The 19592-nt window shown below is 38.7% G+C and overlaps 1 protein-coding gene across 2 annotated transcripts; it reads left to right on the top strand.

Annotated features, from left to right (window-relative positions):
• The first annotated feature begins 355 nt into the window (after positions 1–355).
• TWF1 (twinfilin actin binding protein 1) lies at positions 356–19171 on the top strand. 2 transcript variants are annotated; one of them, XM_030238341.2, is made up of 9 exons: positions 356–451; positions 3627–3704; positions 6278–6456; positions 7656–7751; positions 8987–9091; positions 13560–13685; positions 13898–14048; positions 14458–14579; positions 16085–19171. In XM_030238341.2, the coding sequence occupies exons 1-9, from the start codon at positions 427–429 to the stop codon at positions 16253–16255; spliced, it is 1053 nt and encodes a 350-aa protein (XP_030094201.1). In that variant the 5' UTR covers positions 356–426; the 3' UTR covers positions 16256–19171. The 2 variants fall into 2 exon arrangements, with proteins under 2 accessions (XP_030094201.1, XP_050844002.1); XM_050988045.1 differs by lacking the exon at positions 356–451 and adding an exon at positions 688–922.
• Positions 19172–19592: the final 421 nt, after the last annotated feature.

Raw genomic sequence — 19592 nt, 5'->3', positions numbered from 1 at the left:
TGCCCCGTCCTGCCAGGCAGGATTGACCGCAAGCTTTGCGCCTGCGATGCCCGCTGCGGGTCGCGCTGCCGCCTCCGGGACAGCAGGTGTAGGGGGCGGCAGAAAGGAGAGGAGAGGGAGAGCAAAGGGTACGGGACAGGGTAAAGCCGCGCCCCGTCCCCTCTCTGAAGCACCGAGAGGAGGTGCAGGCGGAGCGGGCGCGGGGCAGGGCGTGCCGAGGGCAGGGCGGTGCCTGGGCAGTGGCGGCCGCTGCCCTCAGCCCCCGGCCCGGCCCGGCCCGGCCGGCGGGGCCCGGAAGGCGCCGCGCTCCCTCCCGGCCGCTGAGTGGCGGCGGCGCGTCACGTGCGCGCGGCCGGGCCGGGCCGGGCCGTGCCGGGCGGGCGGGGAGGCGGCGGCGGCGGCGCTGGTGCCCGGGTGCGGTGCGACATGTCCCACCAGACCGGCATCCAAGGTACCCGCGGGGCTCCCCGCACCTCCGCTCCGCGGTGCCCACTGCTGCTCATGACAGCCGGCCCCATCTCCGCCGTGGCCCTGCTAGCCGGGCGGGAGGCGGGCGGAGCGCCTTTCTCCGCGGGTCGGGGTGCGGCGCGGCGCGGCATGGGGGCAGGCGGGCTCTTAGCGGGCCGTTCCCGGCGGGATTTTCCCCACTACTGCGCTCTTTGTTTGCTGCCGGAGGAGCCCGTCCTTTGCGCCGCGGGTTGACGAGGGGGCGAGCGAGCGGGGGAACTGCTGCTGGTTTCGTCCCCGGCGGCCCCGGCTCCTCGGGCTCGAACCCATCGCTCCGTTCCCAGTCAGGCGAAGCATGCAGGTTTATCGGCCCAGCGGAGCGCGCCTGTCCGCCCCGGAGAGGCAGGGAGCCCGCCCGAAGAAAGTGTTCCCTGCAGAACCCCATGAATGGCAGGCACGGCCCGCCTGGGCTCAGGTAGTTTCCCCAGCGCTGGTTTTCCTGCGGCGGCGGAGTCAGTGTGGAGCCGGGGGCTGTCGCCTGCTCGGGGTCGCCGTACCGAGTTTGGGATGGGTTGGACAGCACGGGATATGCCGGGGGTCGCTGCTAGTTCCCTTGGAGCCAGAGCCCTGGGGAGGTGCAGGAGAGTCCGCTATAAAGCCCATCACTGGAGGCCACAAAGGGGGAAAGTATGTGGGAACCTTTTTTCCTGTGTTTCCAGGCCTTGGACGGTGCGAGGAGCAATTAGAAGGAGACAGCGTATTGTTTGGCAGTATTAGCGAGTTCCCCTGAATCACAGAATTGCTAAACAGGGATTATATAGCAGGATTATGGAGGGGTCGGGTTTTACTGTCTGGATTTCTGCAGTCTGCGTGTTCGGTGACTAGTACCATGTACTTTGCCTGCTCTCCGGTATTTATTGTTGAAGGTGACTTTTGTCCCAGCCACGGCAGCCCTTAGCTGCTCTTCCATGCCCTTTTTTGTCCATTGGCTGCCTGTGGTTTGCACCCTTTTCCTTCTCTTCTTTTCCTTCCTTTGCATGCCAATCTTTGGTCTTTTTTGCAGCTTCTTTCTTTAAGTTCTTCAGCCGTTCTCAGGCTAGAGGTGCACCTGGAATGTGTTTGGGTTTTTTTTTTTTTCCAGTCTGGGGAAAACTTGGTGATGCAGGCAGGGAGGAGCAGAAGAATACTCTGTTGCTTATGGTAAGCAAAAGAGTGCTAATCCTCCTCTGCAGCTCTGCTTCGTGTCTGAGAATCATTTGTCCTCTGAGGAGAGCTGTGGAGAGCTCGGCAGCTTTCCTTCGGGAACCTGCCTCAGCAGGCTCTAATCAGGAGTCCTGTTTGCAGCAAAGCATCAGCCTCTGCCATTTGGAAGAGGAATGGCTCTACTTGTGCCATTGCTGGCTTTAGCTACAAACAGGCTACTGTCACTCATAAACAATTACAAGATTTGGCAGCATGGGCTGCTTTTTTCTGGAAACAGAAATGAAGTCATGGGCACAGTGATATGTACCAGGCAGTTGCTAAAAGAACTGGACGTTTTAAACAGGCCAGTGCAGATAAATACTGTAGGAAGTTACAGAATGTAGTAACTGGAGGGAAATACGATTTAATGGGTTTACAGTCTTCTAAATAATTTTTAAATAATATTCCCTGCAAAATAGTTGTGAAATAAGCCCAGATTTTGATTATGTGACACTCTGCTATGCAGAAAGTTTAAGCAGAAAATAATATCACTCTTGTGAATTTAAAAACCTTCATGATGAGCAAAACCCATAGATCACTTGATAGTGAGCTGGTTTCACAAGTGCCTCAAAATATTTTTTCAGGAAACTGTCACAGTTCTGGAATTGGTGTAGAGACTTCTGTATTCTGTTCTTGCTTTGGTGTGTAGTGTTGAAATGAGAGAATAAGGAACAAAAGGATAATAGACAAGAAGAGGACAAAGAATGTTCTGGGGCAACAAAAAGTCTAGAAAATGGCACAATGTTTGGTTGCTCAATGGAATGGTGAAGATGAGCAGAGATGACTAGAAAAGCTGGCAGGAAATTACTGTGAGGTCCTGCACTGGTTAATGGGAAGATGACAGCTGGGATGAAACTGGGCTAGAACTGGAAACCCACTGCAGTTATTTTTTTAACATGTTCTTTGAGCATGCCATTTTGGACTCTCAGGATGGGGCTGGCACCACTTGGATGAACATAAATGTGAACAAAATGTAAAATGTTTTGAGTATGGGCAGTAATGTTGCTGGATCCCATCTGTTCACTTGGCCTCAACCTGACTATAAATAATCCATTTTATTTGTTTCCTGGTTTGATGTTTGTTTTGCTGGTGATATGCTCTGTCCTATGGGATTACTTAAAGGACCAGCTTGCAATAAATGTTTTTCCTTGAAAGTAAATCCTTACAATTCTCTGTCTCTGGTATAATTGAACTGATTTGCACTCAGATATTTAACAGGGCAGTTGACATAAGAATGATCTTCATGAGAGTCAAGAGCAGTTCCTCAGTGTGATTATGGAACTGAGTCTGTCATGGTGGTGGTATAGTGTCAATGTGATTTACAAACATGTAAAAATATTTTAGTTACTTTGTAAATTCACTATAAAGCTATCCTGCTACAGTAGGTTGGGGTTTGAACAATATTGTCAACCATAGAAGGAGATAAGGCGGTATGAAAGATGAGCAGTGAGTGGCAGCTTTCACCTCTGCAGAGAGGTGCTCTCAGGAAAGACCATCACTTCAGCCAGACAAGCTCTAACATTTTCCTGGCAGGCATAAAGCTTCTGTCTGAAAGTTTGTGCTAAGCCTGCAGACTTGGTGAAGCTGTTGCAATTTGAGATGCGTCATATTTTTATTGTGTTGCTGTGTTAAGTCTGAAACATGAGATTGATGATATGATGTCACCTGTAGTTTTCACAATGTTGAAGATCATTTGGTATGCTAGAAAGCAGGGCTGCTTTGTAATGTTGCCTTTCATCTTTGTGTGGTATGCTGATGGTTGGAAGAGTGTGCAGCATAGCAGCAGCATCACTCCTGGGTTTGTTTTGCTGTCCAACTTTGTAGCAAAGGGCCAGTTGTACATTTTTTCCAGTGTTGTTCTTACCCTCATGAATATTCTTTGTCCTGGGGAAGTGAAATGTGTTAATTTGATTACTTTTATTTTCTCTCTTTTTCAGCTAGTGGAAGTGTTAAAGACATCTTTGTTGGAGCCAGAAATGGACAATACAGGCTTTTAAAAATAGTCATTGACAATGGTTAGTCAAATTTTATTATTTTTTTCTGGTCCTTTTAGATATTTTCCTAGTTGTTTTAATGACTTACATGTACAATTGTTTAGAAAACAGAACTCTGCCCAACTTAATGTTACTAAGGTTTTTTATATACAGAAGGTAAAATTCAAATTTTGGTGATCCTAAGCTTTTTTACTACAATACTATTGTATTTTTGCATTTGAATTTTTCTCCCAAATGTAATTTCATATTTTACCAAGAAGTGCTGTGTATTTCGTATGGATAGTATAAATAAGTTTATTCTTATCTCTTAATAAAGAAAGAGTAGAGGAAATGAAAATTTCCACACCTCTGTAGCATTTGGACACTCAGATTACTTTCAGTAGAGAGAGAGCTAGTCTTACACAACAACCAGTCACCTTAGATGTAGAACTTTTATACTGATATATCCTGGTTAAAAAGGCAGATAAAAGTGCTGCATGTAGAAAGTCCTGCTAAAGCAGATGTTTAAGTAGTAATCTGGCTACATAGAAAATATCTTTATAAATCTGTGACTTTATTTAAATTTTCAAAGTTAAAACTGTTTCTTAATCTCAACATAAATGTATAAATAGAAAATTACACAGTTTTGATCAGAACTTAAGTTTGATTTTTGAACTTCTTGGCAAGGGATATAAGCTGCAAACATTGAAAGACTGTATAATTACTTTTATTTTCTTTTATAGCAATGTTGGTTGGTTGTTCCTGGTTTAGTCCATTTTTTCAAGCATGTCAGTTGTCCACTTTGAAGGCATTTGTTTTAGACTTCATTCATTTACAATACACTAAAAATCTGTTAGCTGGAGAAAGTTACATGAACACACATACACAGATACACTTTTACTAGTAGGTAAATAACCTACAGTTACCTTCCTTGTGTTTGCTTTTCTTAGGAAGTCGTCCAATATTTTAAGATAGGTTTCTTTAAGGCTGTGGGAATAGTAAGATTACAGGCAGGGCTTTGTGATAATCTCAGTAGCACAAAGTAAGTGCTGAAAAACCGTTGTTTGGGGCTTTTTTCCCATTAAGCAAGGCAAAACAATATGCTTTTGTGTATATGCTACTTTATAATATGAAGTGAAGCCTAGAAATAAGATACAAATTTAATACTTTCCCTATTTTTTCATTTCCTGTTTTTTAATTTTTGTGTGTATGTATTCATGTGTATACACATATATATAGTTATAAACACAGAGGTATAGGTATATGCAGATGCATTTAATCTCTATAAGAAGCAGAATACAGTCTTTGATAGTATTTTCTGCAGTTCAAAAAGAAACCTGTAAAACTCCCAGTATACTGAAAGAAGGGGCAGTTGCCTCATCTGTCTTCAGGAGCTTTAAAGAATAGATAATAGCCAACAGATAAAATTCAAATCGTGTTTTGCTAATCTGAGTTATTAAGAGAAGAATTTTGCTGCTGGGCATGAAATTCCTCTGGCTGTATCTTAAATCCAAGTGGGTATAAATCCACTTAAGAGTTCTGAATTGACAAGTACATCCTGAATACCCTTGGTTTAGGTGTACAACTTCAGGTAGTTCAGGTACTTTATGTCTAATTCAAAGAAGGGCCAAACCCTTACCCTGAGCTGTTCATGCTCTGTGAATTACTGTGGTGGAATGCTTTGCTTGAAGTTTTGCTGTAGAGGCATTTGTGTGCTGTTGTACTTTTGTATGAAGTTTTGTAAGTTAAGCCCTAGACTCTCAAAAGGTGACTTGTATACTAGCTACTATGATGGTCTTCAAACTGTTGCAGGACCCCATTTAAACAAGGTATTTCTATTCCACTTGTGTGGGCTAGTATTTCTTGGGAATCTGATAAATGTTTTGAAAGACAGTATGCTAATATTTCCTTTGGAAACTGAGATGTGATGTATAAATAAGAGAAAAATCTTGTTGCTACAGCTGTTCACATAATTAAATACCATTGAAGTATTCTATACAGACTTAAACCAATTATACATAATAAACAACTTCAGTCATTTAAAAAGACCATAGCTGTGAAGCTATATTAGAAAGAGGTTTATCTTCTTACATAGACAAGTTAGTGATTAGTGCAAGCATATTCATTCCAAACTCTTTTCACTGTATAACTGAGTTATTAACTACTTACAATGAGTTCAAACACTTATATATTATACCAAGAGCATCAGTAATTATAATTCTAAAATTTGAAAGTTTACTCTTATCTTATTTGTACCTAAGTATTCAAAATTGAAAAATAAACTAACTGTTAGAACACAGTTCTTATTTCCCTTCTATGTATGTTATGCTAGAAAAACTAACATCAGTAGTATCATTTCAGATCAAAGAACTTGATGACAACCAGCACGTTACTTCTCTACTATCAGTATTTTGGTTAAAGTAAGTTAGGGTTTGAACATAGACAGCTTTTGTAGGAATTCACCCACTTTTACACTGACTGTTCTTGTCTTCCATTCTTCTGGGCATAATTATGAGCAATTAAGTGTCCAATTAGTTTCTTATTGTAATTATTAATTTTGACAGACACTATTAACTGTGTAGTTGCTAACCTGTAGCTTTGGTTATTGGTTTTAGAGCAGCTTGTTGTGGGATCCTCTAGACGGCCAGTTGGATCATGGGAAAAGGATTATGATTCCTTTGTCCTTCCCCTTCTTGAAGACAAGCAACCATGTTATATATTGTACAGATTAGATTCCCAGAATGCTCAAGGATATGAATGGATCTTCATTGCATGGTCACCTGATCACTCTCCTGTAAGTAGCAGTCGTCAGAGGCTTCATGTTAATGATTTTTCAACAGTACCATTTGATCTGCATCCGAGATATAAAGGAAAAGGATTTGGGGAATGAAGCTCTTCCTACATTCCCAGAAGAAAGCAGCTAGGAAAATGTTTACTTAAGATGATTAAAGAGCAAATCAGTAGGTCTAGATGGAGTACAGCTGATCCAATCTATTTTTAGCCTGACTGGTGGATACAATACAGTTTTTTTGCCCTGTTTGTCTGTCTTACTGTCAGGATTTCAGAAAACGTGTGGAAAGATATAGGACAGAAATCTTAATGGGTGCTCATATAGAGAATAATTATAGTGTGAGCTCAAGTTGTTTATTCTGTTTGGCTTGCTGGCTGCCCAGCTGGCACTTGTGGATGTGTGGTGTGCCACAGAATGCACTCCTTCTTAGTGCTTTGAGAGCATGGGAGAGGACTGAGGTCAGAATTAAGGATTTCTAGGAGAAACTAGGATACCAGGTCTGGGAATGTGGGATAAGGGAAGGCAGAAAGCAAAGCTGTTCCAGTATTCCTACTGCTTTCACTTGCAGTTACGAAATAATAAGACATCAAAAGTTTATGTGCATAGAGATGATTATGTGGAAGAGGTGAAGTATTGTGGAGAGGATAACATGATGGTGAAATAAAGAGGGAAGGTGGGACTGCTGAGAGAGGAGTAAGTGACTATGTGGGACAACAAGTTAATAGGGAGCACACATAATTTTTCCACTCTGTAGTTGAACCATAACTATCTGAAGTCACTATCAAATCAAATCAAAAGGAATAATGAGTTAGTTCTAGTCTGCTTTTTTGCTATTTGTTGTATCCAGTAGTACACAGACCAGGTGACAAAAGATTCAAACAATTGTGGTTTTTCCCATTTAAAATTAGTAACAATTATGTTGATTTTTTTTTCCCATTTAAAGAAAAGCTCATACTCCAACTAAGGCTGCAGTTCAGTTTTGATAATAGTAAATAGTATCATGACATTGTGAGTTTAATAATATGAGTAAGTATCATGATTCAGAGTTCTACAAGTTTATAGTGCAGTTTCAGCACTGGAAATACTTGTTCAAGAAAGATGTTTGTTGATGGACTAGGTACACCGACATGCTGGATTCTCTGTGCACAGCAAAATTTTTAAAAAGAACCAAACCAAAAAGCTACTGTTCTATTATATATTAGGTTCGTCAAAAAATGTTGTATGCAGCAACCAGAGCAACGCTTAAGAAAGAGTTTGGAGGTGGCCATATCAAGGATGAAGTATTTGGAACAGTACAGGTATGTTTTTCTTTTCAAAGTCAGGACACTGGCTTTAAATACTGAATATAATAGTTGATGTTATTGGTATGAATGTGGGTTACTTATGGTCTTTTTGGATTAAGGAAGAAAAGAGTTAAAAGCTATGTGTATTATTCCAGTGTTAAAGTTGAACAAGTTAATAGGTAGAGCTGGTAACAGGTAAAGTTGACCAAGCCATAGTTAACATCGTCAGGCTTAGCAGTCCTTGCTTCAAATCATTATGAAAACTAAAAAACTGAGAATAATAGGCATATCTCTTAATCTCATTTCATGAGCATGAATTCTCTAATGGAATGGAAGGAGTTGGAGGTTTGGGGAAGAATAGAGGATATTGTAGTGGGGAAAAAAGCTGTGAAAGAGAAATGGGCTGTTGAGGTTGACATGAGACTAATAATTCTGTTGCTCTGCTCACTGAGTAAATAATTTGTCATATTTATCATTAACCTGTCACAGAGGCTTCATTATTCTAATAAACATATGGAGAGGCTGTATCCTACAGAAGTAGATAACTGATGTGCTAAGGGGATTTTACTGGTAGGGATCCTGTTATTTTTTTCTTGTCTGTTCAATCAACCAGTGTCTCACTGCCACTTGCACCAAACCATTAGCAGTCTATGTAATATGTGGAATTTGTATCTAGCCCTACAAGTCTGAGCTTCCATCTCAGTTTTGAGGAGAGAGCATTATATCTGTCTTGCTGTTATTTCAGAATGGGTCGGGGGCACATGGAAGATGACATTGATATAACTCACTTTTCCCAGGCTCTCTATGTTACAGCTTATATACCTCTAAATTGCTGGTTTCAGTGTCTTTATAAACTTCTTAACTGTTGCTGGTCTTTCATGTTCATCTGTGTGAAAATCATGGCTTCTTCAAGGTGTTCAAGTTGCTGATCTCACTGAGGATCTTGATCATCAGCATCCAGTGGGTTACTTCGTCTTTATTTTGTTAAACCTAAGGATGGTTTAGTTGCAGCAAGCACTGTTATTGTGGTGGAACCCTATTATGGTCCCACCTGCTAATTCATATGTATTCACCTGGATACCTCTGGGCTTCTGAAACAAGACATAATGGAATATTGGAATATTGAAATAAAATTACCATAACTGTGTGGAAGGCAAGTGATTTTTGCAATGCTCCATAGAAAATCATTGAAGAAATTTTCTAAAATTTAAAAAAAAAAACCCTGATCAATATTGATATTGTGCTTTCAGGATGATGTTTCACTGAATGGATATAAAAAATATTTGATATCTCAATCCTCCCCTGCACCTTTGACTGCAGCAGAAGAGGAACTTCGACAAATTAAGATTAATGAGGTACCGGTACCTAAAATGTCTTCAAGAATGTGTGGGAAATGGTGCAGAGTTCCAAATGTATTGTAGGGAAATGTCTTTCTAGGGTAAAAAAAGGCAGAACAGAAAATGGAAAGTTTCAGAAAGTGTGAGTGGATGAGCATATAAATGTACTTCTCAATGGGTCGAAACTGCAGGGGGATGGTGGCTGGAGTTGAAGTGGCACGAGTGATCTCACAGTGTTTGAAAGGCCTGGTGTCCGAATCAGAGGCCTGGCAACCACCAAGCTTAATTGTTGCAACTTCAGCTTTTAGTATCACTGGGTGTCCTTCTTTGTGAAGGGTGACGAGGCACTGGCACTGGTTGCCCAGGGAGGTTATGGGGTCTCCATCCTGGAGATATTCAAAAGATGTTGGACAGACAACTGTTCAATCTAAGTGGCCCTGATTGAACAGTCTTGTTGGACAAGGTGATGTCTTCCAACCTCAGTCATTGTCCACATTTGATTGCCTGCATTTCCCATGGTGGCAGAAATTGTAGAGAAAACACAGAATAGCAATTATTGCAGTGAGTGATTGCCAGGAGAATTTCAGCAGCCTTATTCTTAGAGGAAAGGCACAGAGTTTCTGGTACCGGTGCCCCTGTCTTTAAGACTGAGAGAAAGGGACGAGGATTCCAATAAAAATAAAACAGAAATCTAAACCAAATAGCTGATCACTTTAAGAGACTGATTAGCTTATGCTACAAACACTTTTAGAAAAATCTCTATCCTGAGAGAGCCTTTAACCAGAAAAATTGATGATTGTAAGATAGCTAGTGACTGAAAAGTTTCAGAGGATTCTTTTTATCACATTTTTCCTTCATTTGAACACTGTTTATGTCAGATGTATATTAAAATAGGTCATGTGCTGAACTTATTTGTTCTTTAGATGTGTCTGTTAGAGCTGTGGTACATGTGTTTGAAGTATAATTTATTTCTGCAGCTGGGTACCAGGCAGCCATTGTGTTAAATACAGCTGTGTATCTTTTGTTTTCACTCTGCTGTGTTTTTGCTGCAACTTTGTTGTTTATTGACTTTTTTTCCCAGTGGTGTCTTTTGTTAGTTTTCATGTCTGATTTTAACAATTCAGTGCAGCAATCTGCATTTTACTTCATCAGCTTTTTTAAAAAAACAGTAATGAATGTAAAACTTTTGTGGGATTGGTGATCACTTCTGGTGTTAGTGGATGTACTACATACAATGTGTTTAGAAGGTGATTCATGCAAATCAAGTCTTCATGTGTTCTGAAATTTCAGCAGCAATACCTTTGCTTTTCAGGGACACATAAATTATATATTGCTGCCATTTTGGCTTTGTTTGAAACATCTCACAGTACGTTAACTTACCACATTTTTCTCTTCATTTTTGCACCATTACAAAGCTTGTAATTAGACTTGGAAAATGAAAAGCTTTCTGATTTTAAAAAGCTTTCCATATGTATATTCTTTTATAATTGCCCTAAGAAATATTTTACTGGGCCGGATCAAAGGATCATCTGTTGTCAAGTCCTTGAGAGAGCAATAGAAATCTAGGAAGGATGTAGGAGCAGGGCAAGAAAGCCATAATTGCCTTAAATGCTCTTCTATTGCTTCAACATTTGCAGGTAGGGAGCTTCCTGTGCAAAAGATGACATCTTACTATATGATTCTTCATAATGGGATTTTCATCCATCATCTAGTCTTGTTATTTCTATAAATCTACATAAAGGTTTTGTTGGCCACAGGTCCTGCGGCAGCATATTCCACAGCTTGACAAAACACTTTGTAAAGAGCCACTGACTGCTCTGTAGAATCTCTAGTTTATTCTGATACCTCTAGAGATAGTATGGCAAAGGCAAAACAGAGTCATTCAGTCAATCCTCAGTTTCTCCCTCCCATTAGATAAAGCCCTCTGTATCCCAGAATGCCAACCATATGCTGGGCTGCATCAAAAGCAGTGTGGCCTCTCATGTAAACAGAAGTGTTCCTCTCTCTCTGCTCTGCTTTGGTGAGATTCCCCTGGAACACTGCATCCAGCTCTGGGGTACTCAGCACAGAAAAGACATGGACCTGTTAGAGTGGGTCCAGAAGGGGGCCAAAAAAAGATCATAGGGCTGGAACATACTCCCTGTGAGAAAAGGCTGAGTTGGGATTGTTCAGACTGGAGCAGAGGCAGCTTCAGGGAAATCTTTGTGGCCTTTCAGTACTTAAAGGGGGCTTGTAAAAAATAAGGGGACAGATTTTTTAGCAGGGCCTGTTGCAGTAGAACAAGGGAGAATGGTTTTAAGCTAAAACAGGGTAGGTTAGATTAGCTATGAGCAAGAATTTATTTTATGGTGTGATGAGGTACTGGAAGAGTTTGCTGAGAGAGGTGGTAGATGCCCCATCCTTAGAAACATTCAGGGTCAGGTTGGATGGGGCTCTGAGTTCCCTGATCTATTTGAAGATGTTGCTGCTTTCTGTGGGGGGGTTGGACTTGGACTAGATCACCTTCAGAGGACCCTTCCAGCCACAACTGTGCCATGATTCTCTATCCATAGACCTCTGTTGTATTCCTTATCAGTTCTCTTCCAGGCTGACAAGTCCTAATCTGGGTAGTTCTTCCTCCTAAACAACACACTCCATACTTCTGATCCTTTTGCTTTTCTCTGCAGTTTTTCCAGTTCTGCTATGTAATTTATGAGATGGAGGGATGGGGAAGCCAGATCTGCATGTGGTATTCAAGATGCAGGCATGTTACTGATATCTACAGTGCGTAATAATGTGTTCTGTTCTCTACTGTTTTTTCTAACAATCTGTAACATTTCATTTGTGGATGGGGAGTATTCAGATTTTTTTTTTTTTTTTTTTGCCTTGGGGTTATTTTCAGATTTAGTCAGAATGACATGCAAGGTCTTGCTCCTGAATGGTAGTAGCCAGCTCAACCGAGTCACCGTACAAGTAGAAAAAGAGGGTTTTTTTCCTCCTGCATGCATTTACATTTATTCACAGGAAATTTCTTCTGCCATTTTATCCAGCACTCAGCAGCCGTTATTAACTAATGGCTATTCACTATTCACTTAGTGGTGTGAATTTAAATATTCTTAAGGGACTTAGGTGGTTCTGTTCATTTTCCTATATTTGGAGTTACACTGGGTTACTCTCTTCCCTTGTCTATCTCAACACTTCACAGCTTGTTTTTAAGTTTGGAGTACTTATTTTCTACCTGTATTTTAAAATTGATTCTAGAGTATGGTATTTTATGATGGATTATTATTTTTGTCATGCCTATTTTACATTTGTCAGTCAGGCTTTTATGCAGATTTATATTCACAAAAACATTTTTTCTATAACCTTGTTCATAAATTTATCAATCCTTGTGCAAAGTAAGCTCCCCACCTGCTTTCTTTTCCTCTTTCCTTGTTGCTGATAAGCTGTTCTTTAAAATGTGAAGTATAAGTAAGTGTTGCCACAAGCATTTGTTTTTCTTTTTTTTATCAGTTTGTTTCATATTTTATTAGCATCTCTTTTTAATAAAGCTGCACATCGTCTAGTTGATAGATCTAGGGTAGGAAAGGTCTGCACTTTCCATTTCGTACACTTTTTTTTTACATTTGCAGCTTCATAACCAATGTTAAATGTAATTGTGAAACTTTAAAAGGAAGTAAATATATTTAAAAAACAGTACTTAGACAGTAAACTAAGACTGAAGAAGACTGGAGGCAAAAGCTCATTTTAAGAGAAACTGAATGAATACTAAGATAAGCATAAATTCTTGAACATCAGCTTTAAAATAACTGTTCTCTCCAGTAATTTGACACTCATATAACTGGATTATGTCTAGCTTGTCCTAGATTTTTTTTTTTGACTTTGTGGTAGACCTTCTAGAAATAAAAAATTAGGATTTTGTTTGTTTGTTATGTTTGCTTTGGTTTCGGTATAGGCTATTTGCGGGAGTATATTGAAGCAGGAGGGAGAATAGAAGCTTTACTTTTCCTTCTAGAATATCAGTTTGTCTCATAATTTCTCTCTTCCTTCAAAAATTTTGGCTCCTTAGAAATCATGTCTTTGTTTTGATCTACAATTTTTTAAGCTATAACAAAGTTTATAGGGAATATTTTCAATTCAAAAGTATAACACAGCATATGAAAATCAAAATTTTTTTCCTGGATTATTGTGTCTATAACAGATTTTAACTTAAAACTTCACTGACACTTGAACCAGTTTTCCTTCTGATGGTTTTGTTGCTCTGCTAAGCAGAACAGAGAATGTTTCAGAGAAAAGAAGTTTTGCAGGCTAGCAAACAAGCGTGACCTGTAAATTAAAAAATGCAAATCTTTTGTATATGGGGATGATTTCTTGGAGTGGTTCATTCTTGGAATAGCTACAGCTAACTCTTCGTGTAACCATATGGAATGCATTGTCAGTCATTGTATGAAACCAAATAAATGCCTGCAGAGGTTTCTTTTAACAACTCAGCTGACTTGTGTTCCAGGTACAGGCGGATGTTGGTGTAGATACCAAGCATCAAACACTGCAAGGAGTAGCATTCCCCATTGCTAAAGAAGCTATTCAGGCTCTGGAGAAACTGAAAAATAAGAAACTCAATTATGTACAGCTGGCAAGTATAAAATATTTTAACTATTTTTAATAATGAGTATAAAATAGATTACCCACATATTAAACAATGTGTATTGATGTAGCATGCTGACAATTACTATTTTGAATTAGATTATTCCAAACTTTTTTCCATCCTGTCATGTTCTCTGGTTTGTTATTGGGTTTTTTTTTTTTTTTGTGTATTAACTATATTCATGTTTGCTTTGTTTACAGCAAATTGATATGAAAAATGAAATTATTATTTTGGCCAACACACTTGATACTGAACTTAAGGACTTGCCAAAAAGAGTTCCAAAGGATGCTGCACGTTACCACTTTTTCCTGTATAAGCACACACATGAAGGAGACTATTTGGAATCCATAAGTATGAGCAAATTTCTCAATACAAAACTTCACTGGCTTGTTTCAAATTCCTTAGCAATTTTGAGTCAGAGAGAAAGATGTTTCAGCATGATCATAAATTTTAGAGTCATTTGGTTGTGAAACTCTGAACTTGTGAAGGAGAGCTCTTATGTGTGAAAAGTAGTGAGTTATCCCTTTTGATTATGAGCACCCATAAATGTAAAAACATATAGATACTGGCCATTCTCTTATCCCCTGTTTGAAATGAAACACTTGCTGAAGCAAAAAAGCTCTAGAACAGCACTGCATTTTTTGCTTTCAGATTCCATAGTTGATTTCCATTGACTCTCTGCTATAAATGGTTTTATGATACAGCTTTTGATAGAGTGTATTTATGGTCTGATTTGTGTTGTTGTTTTCTTTTCCTGCAGTTTTCATCTACTCTATGCCAGGCTATACCTGTAGTATACGAGAACGAATGCTCTACTCTAGTTGCAAAAGTCCACTGTTAGAAATTGTAGAAACACAGTTGTGGATGCAGATAGTCAGAAAGGTAAGTGCAGGGGGTGCATGGGTATTTTCTCCATAGCTGTCTTCCCTTCTTAATGGAAAACTATAATTGTCTCTGTCACCACCTTGTCTAAACAATGACAATTGTAATTTAGTTTGTCCTGAAGAGGAAGTAATTTTTGATGAAGCTAGAGGTTCAAAGTTAAGTCATGGAAGTTTTACTCTGTTTCATAATTTCTACACTTTTATCTTGAACAAATATATCCTTGTGCATCAAGGAGTACTTTGAAGGACTTTATAGAATTAACATGATTTCTTGCTCAAAGTTGGTGTCATATTTTGGACCACAACATATTGTTGTTGTTAAACACTAAATTCCTTTAAGCCAAATTTATATAGGGATTTTCAAAATAATTTCAAGCTGCAGTTCTGGAAATTAGAACTGCTATCTTAGGAGTCCTTGATGGGGCAAACAAGTATTTGCAAGTAAGCTGATCTTTTCACACTGTATAGATTTTACTGCCATGCAAAAAGTTGCTTCTCACCTCCCAAGCAGAGACCACAGAAATTGTCCACTTGTTACTTATGGATATGTTTTTAACACCTTTGTGGAAGCTTAGTTTCTGTAGAGATTATGTTTTACCTTAAAAATAGCAGAATTAATACTAACCATTTTTAGTGAGATGACACGAATTAACTAGATTTTTGCTATATGTATTTGTATGTAATTATTTTTCTGAAATTGCATTTCTGCAACAAAACTAAAGCTCCATGCGACTCCTGAAAATTCCTGCAGACAGAAATTTCTGAAGCACGTCCTTGTAACAGCAGAACTGGGGCTGGCAAGTCTGTCAAGTGTTATGGTTGGCAGGGCATGAAGTGCTGAATGCTCAGCAGAGCAAGGCCATATAATTTCTCTGAATTCTAAATTCCTGCAATTTAAAACAGTGGAGTTTGGCTTGAGAACACTATTTTCTTTCTGTTTGGTTTCATATATCTAGATTTTGAAAACTAAAACACTCCCCTTCATTTTGTCCATTTTTCTTAAACTTGAGTACTTGCTGAGTGGCAGTAGCCAGCTAATAATATGTTTCTTTATACTCCTCCCCCTGTTTCTCAAGAGATATTCATGCACATTGCTTATACAGTTAGTGTTTAAAACATGTTATAGTGAACAGTTTTGATTCTTAAAATGTGTAAATACTTAAAATGAGTAAACAAGCATTAGTTTCACATAGAACATATTCTCCTAGTTACTGTTAACAGGTACACTGTGCCAAAGCTTGGGACAAAAAGAAGTCCTTAGCATATGTATTGTTTAGTTGTGCTTATGTTTCAGGAAAATAATTGAGTCACACTTAATAGTGGTAAGAGTATAGGGGAGTCTCAGAAAAATGATCCAAGATTTCTCAGGGCATTAGGCACAAGTTGGAGAACTTTTCATGCTTGACTCTGAACATTATTGCACATATGGTTTTAATATAGTATTGAGTTTCAGCAAAGTTTCTAAATGTTTTTGACTTTGAGTATGATGGTTTTTTCTGCCAGATTGAAATAGATAATGGTGATGAGTTAACTGCTGACTTTCTTTATGAAGAAGTTCATCCAAAACAACATGCTTACAAACAGAGTTTTGCTAAACCAAAAGGTCCTGCAGGGAAGAGGGGAATACGAAGACTGATCAGAGGTCCAGCAGAGACTGAAACACCTAATGATTAGAAACTGTGTTTGTATTTATTACAGTATTAGAGTAAGAAGTGGAATTCTGGCTTTTGGTAATGAACTGAAATCATTCCATTCTTAGATGCTAGGGATAAAAAAAAGCTCTTTGTACTCTTCTCTTTTCTGACCTCAACACTTTTTATATTGTTACATGATGTATTTGTTGACCATGTTTTATGACATATAGAAGAGATAATTATTTTGAAGCTAGAAGAGAAAAACTAAGCTTGTACCCCTTTATTTTCATTTAGAAGCCATTATTTAATAGCTGTACATGTGATCATAAACTTTGCAGACATGAGACTATGAAGCCCATGTATTCTGTCAGTAAGTCACAGCTGTATTCTTATGTGTAGCCTGTTAAACCTCCAAGACTTTCCATGTGAGAAGAGATTAAGGACTAGTGTTGTCCCAATTAAAACTTTATTTTTTCTTGTAACACTTATGGACAATAATGAATTAGGAGGTTGTCTTTGGATTTTGACAGGATGCATTGCTGGATTTTGTTGTTGTTTTGTTTGGGGTTTTTTTCCTTGTAATGGAAAAGATAAACTAAAATTGGTTATCATTCAATTAATATAAGCATTCAGGAATAGGTAGATATTTTCTGAGGCAAAAAATTGGCCATCTCAAATTTATAACTAATTTCACAATTTAAAGAAATCTGACATAAAACACAATAGCTTTTCCAGACTTCTGTATCACCCATGAGTGTTACATATTAGGTACTGAATGACCAAGTAAAAGGAGATAAAAATTGATGAATTAGTAAACTCAATAGATTATGGAGCTGCTTTCAGAGCAGTATATCTAAAGTGTTTAAGTAATTAATAATCGGTGCAGTTGGATCTAAAAATGTGTAAGTTCAGTAAAAATTGAAGCAGTTTTGCTTCGTAACAGTGAGATATCCTTGAGGTCCTACTGTGTTTGCACTATCAACTGCAATTTTTACTTTCAAGGTATTCTGAAAATTACTTTTTCTAAATGTTTGAACTTCAATTGTAACTTACATCTGTAATTTAAGTCCAGCTAGGTCTTGACTAACTGCTGGCAGCAAGCCCCTAGTTAGGATTTTGATGATTTTTTCCTCCCTTCTTCCCTTCTTCAAAACACTTAAATCATTCAGAATAGTCTAAACTTGATTGAACTGTAAGTAATGTGTTTAACAAGAAGAGGAAAAGTAGATTATTTTAATAAGTGCATTAGGGGGGAATTAGATGGGGAGATCAAGTATTGGGTGACCTTAAATATTTAAAACTGTGTGTGAGGACTTGCTTTTTAGTGTCTTTTATGTGACCTTTGTGATTTTTGAGTTTTGTTGGTTTTGGTTTTTTTAAAGCTACTTGGGAGTTGCCAGCTTTGGTTTATTGGATATTATCGTAGGTGCTGGAAATACCATTATAGAGCTGAATCGTGTGTTTACCTGGTGGAAGATGGATTTAAGGTTTGTAGGGGATAATGTTTTGACAGTAGTGGTTCCTGACAAAAAATTGTTTTATCTACTATTTAGTGTGGCTATATGAGCTTACTATTGACATCTGAGATTGCACTATGTAAGGTGAAGGTTGCAATAGTTGGTATTACCATGGGTTTTTTATATACAGCAGAAATTTTACACTTCAGCTTTTTTTCATTGAATTTTACACACTACATCAGTCCAATTCAATAGCTCTTGATCCTCAGCTAATCTCCTGCTTGCTCTTGTATTCTTTTCCTGCCTCTTGCCTTCCATACTATGTGTCAGGCAAGTGTCATTGTTTTTTGAATATGGTTATTGTGTGTGCAACTCATTGTACACTGTAATTAAATGTATTTTTAGATTAACTCAAATATTTGCAACACACCTAATTCACTTTGGAATTTTTGTTTTGGTTTGAAGGAGTGTAGCATTTAAAAATTCCTGCTAGAGGGTTGTTTGAATTTAGTATTCCTGCCCTTGTGCCAGCCATAGCAGGAGTGCACATACCTCTACACTTTCTTGAGCCAGTAAAGAAGTTCAGCTTTTTAAGACTGAATGTTTTAAATAATGAACAGTTTGACCTTATATGGTTGTGTGCATGTTGTGGGGGTTTTGTTGGATGTTTGTTTTGGGGGTTTTTTCACTTTTTTTATTTGTTTTTTTGTGCAATTCTGCCCGAGGTAGATGAGGATAGGAGATGGAAAACTTAATCTGGAGGATGATGAGAGCTGGTTAAGTGATTATGCAAGAGCATTTATAATGAGCTGCTTTAGAGTTCAGCCCAAACCAGACATTGTAAATTTCCCTTTGTGAAAATATTACGTGTGATGTACACACCCAGCCCAGACAGGAGTCAGTCATGTCCTGAGCATGTCCCCCCCATCACTTTTTCCCAAAAAGAGAATTGTATGAAGTCTTGCACTGCTGGCTGCTTCTCCAGGCCTCTCGTAGCTATTCTCCTGACAGCAATAAGAAGTATCTGTTCTTTTTGTACAATCTATCACGTTTACATCTACATAGTTGCCTCCACTTCCGTTCATGAATGTTCAGAACCAGGGCAAAATGTGGGCATTCATCAGTTGCTCTGTCTCTGGTCATGAAATAAATGAAAGTGTCCATTCAAATTGTTGTTGGCCTTCATAAAGCCCAAAAGCAATGCAGCTGCTTGCAGTTAACTCACAAGCTATTAAATAGTTAATTAACAGGACAGGTAATTATTTAATAAATGTTTATGTTGCAACTTAGGGAGATCTCGATCTTTTAAAACACTCCTATCAACGGTTAAATTAATCAAGGTAAAAATTGCTCTGTTGCTCAGATTGACATTGTAAATAAAAAAATTTGTTTATCAGTGTGTTTATGTATTCAATGAAAGCCACCTTCAGATGCTAAAATTAACTAAGTTTACCTTATCTATTTTGTAATTTACTTTATAAATAAAGATTGATGCTTTAGCTTGGTCTTGTCTGAATCATTTCATAGTCTCTTTAATGAAGATCTATTTTCTTAGATCAGAATGTGTAATAGGCAGTTCCCATGGGACTAGAAAGTGACTGTGGGGTGTACAAAGAAAGGTGAGCAGAAACAGAATTCCTGGCTTTTGCTATTAGAGAAAAATCACTATGTTAGAAACAGCTACTTTCTTATTGCTTTATGGGAGCAGCACCAAGGGCTCCATAGCAGAATCCAAGGGTGTTCTTCTCTTGAGGTTTTTGTGTTTTCAGTAATATGCCCCTTCAAAAATTTCTTCTGTCCTTTTAAAATGCTGAAGCAGTTGACTGGTGATTGAACAGTTGTATCTGTTCTTACTTGCTCAGCATGAGCTACTGTACTATACTACTGGATTTCTCTCAGCTCCAGTTCTATGAAACCAGA

Source organism: Serinus canaria, chromosome 1A, assembly GCF_022539315.1.
Source record: "Serinus canaria isolate serCan28SL12 chromosome 1A, serCan2020, whole genome shotgun sequence".
In the NCBI taxonomy this organism is placed as follows: Eukaryota; Metazoa; Chordata; class Aves; order Passeriformes; family Fringillidae; genus Serinus; species Serinus canaria.
This window is presented reverse-complemented; position numbering and strand designations above follow the sequence as displayed.

Coding starts and splice junctions, on each gene's coding strand:
- TWF1 (XM_050988045.1), top strand. CDS start 895: ATGGCAGGCACGGCCCGCCTGGGCTCAG. Junction 3,705..6,277: donor AAAAATAGTCATTGACAATG/GTTAGTCAAATT, acceptor TATTGGTTTTAG/AGCAGCTTGTTGTGGGATCC. Junction 14,049..14,457: donor AGACTATTTGGAATCCATAA/GTATGAGCAAAT, acceptor CTTTTCCTGCAG/TTTTCATCTACTCTATGCCA.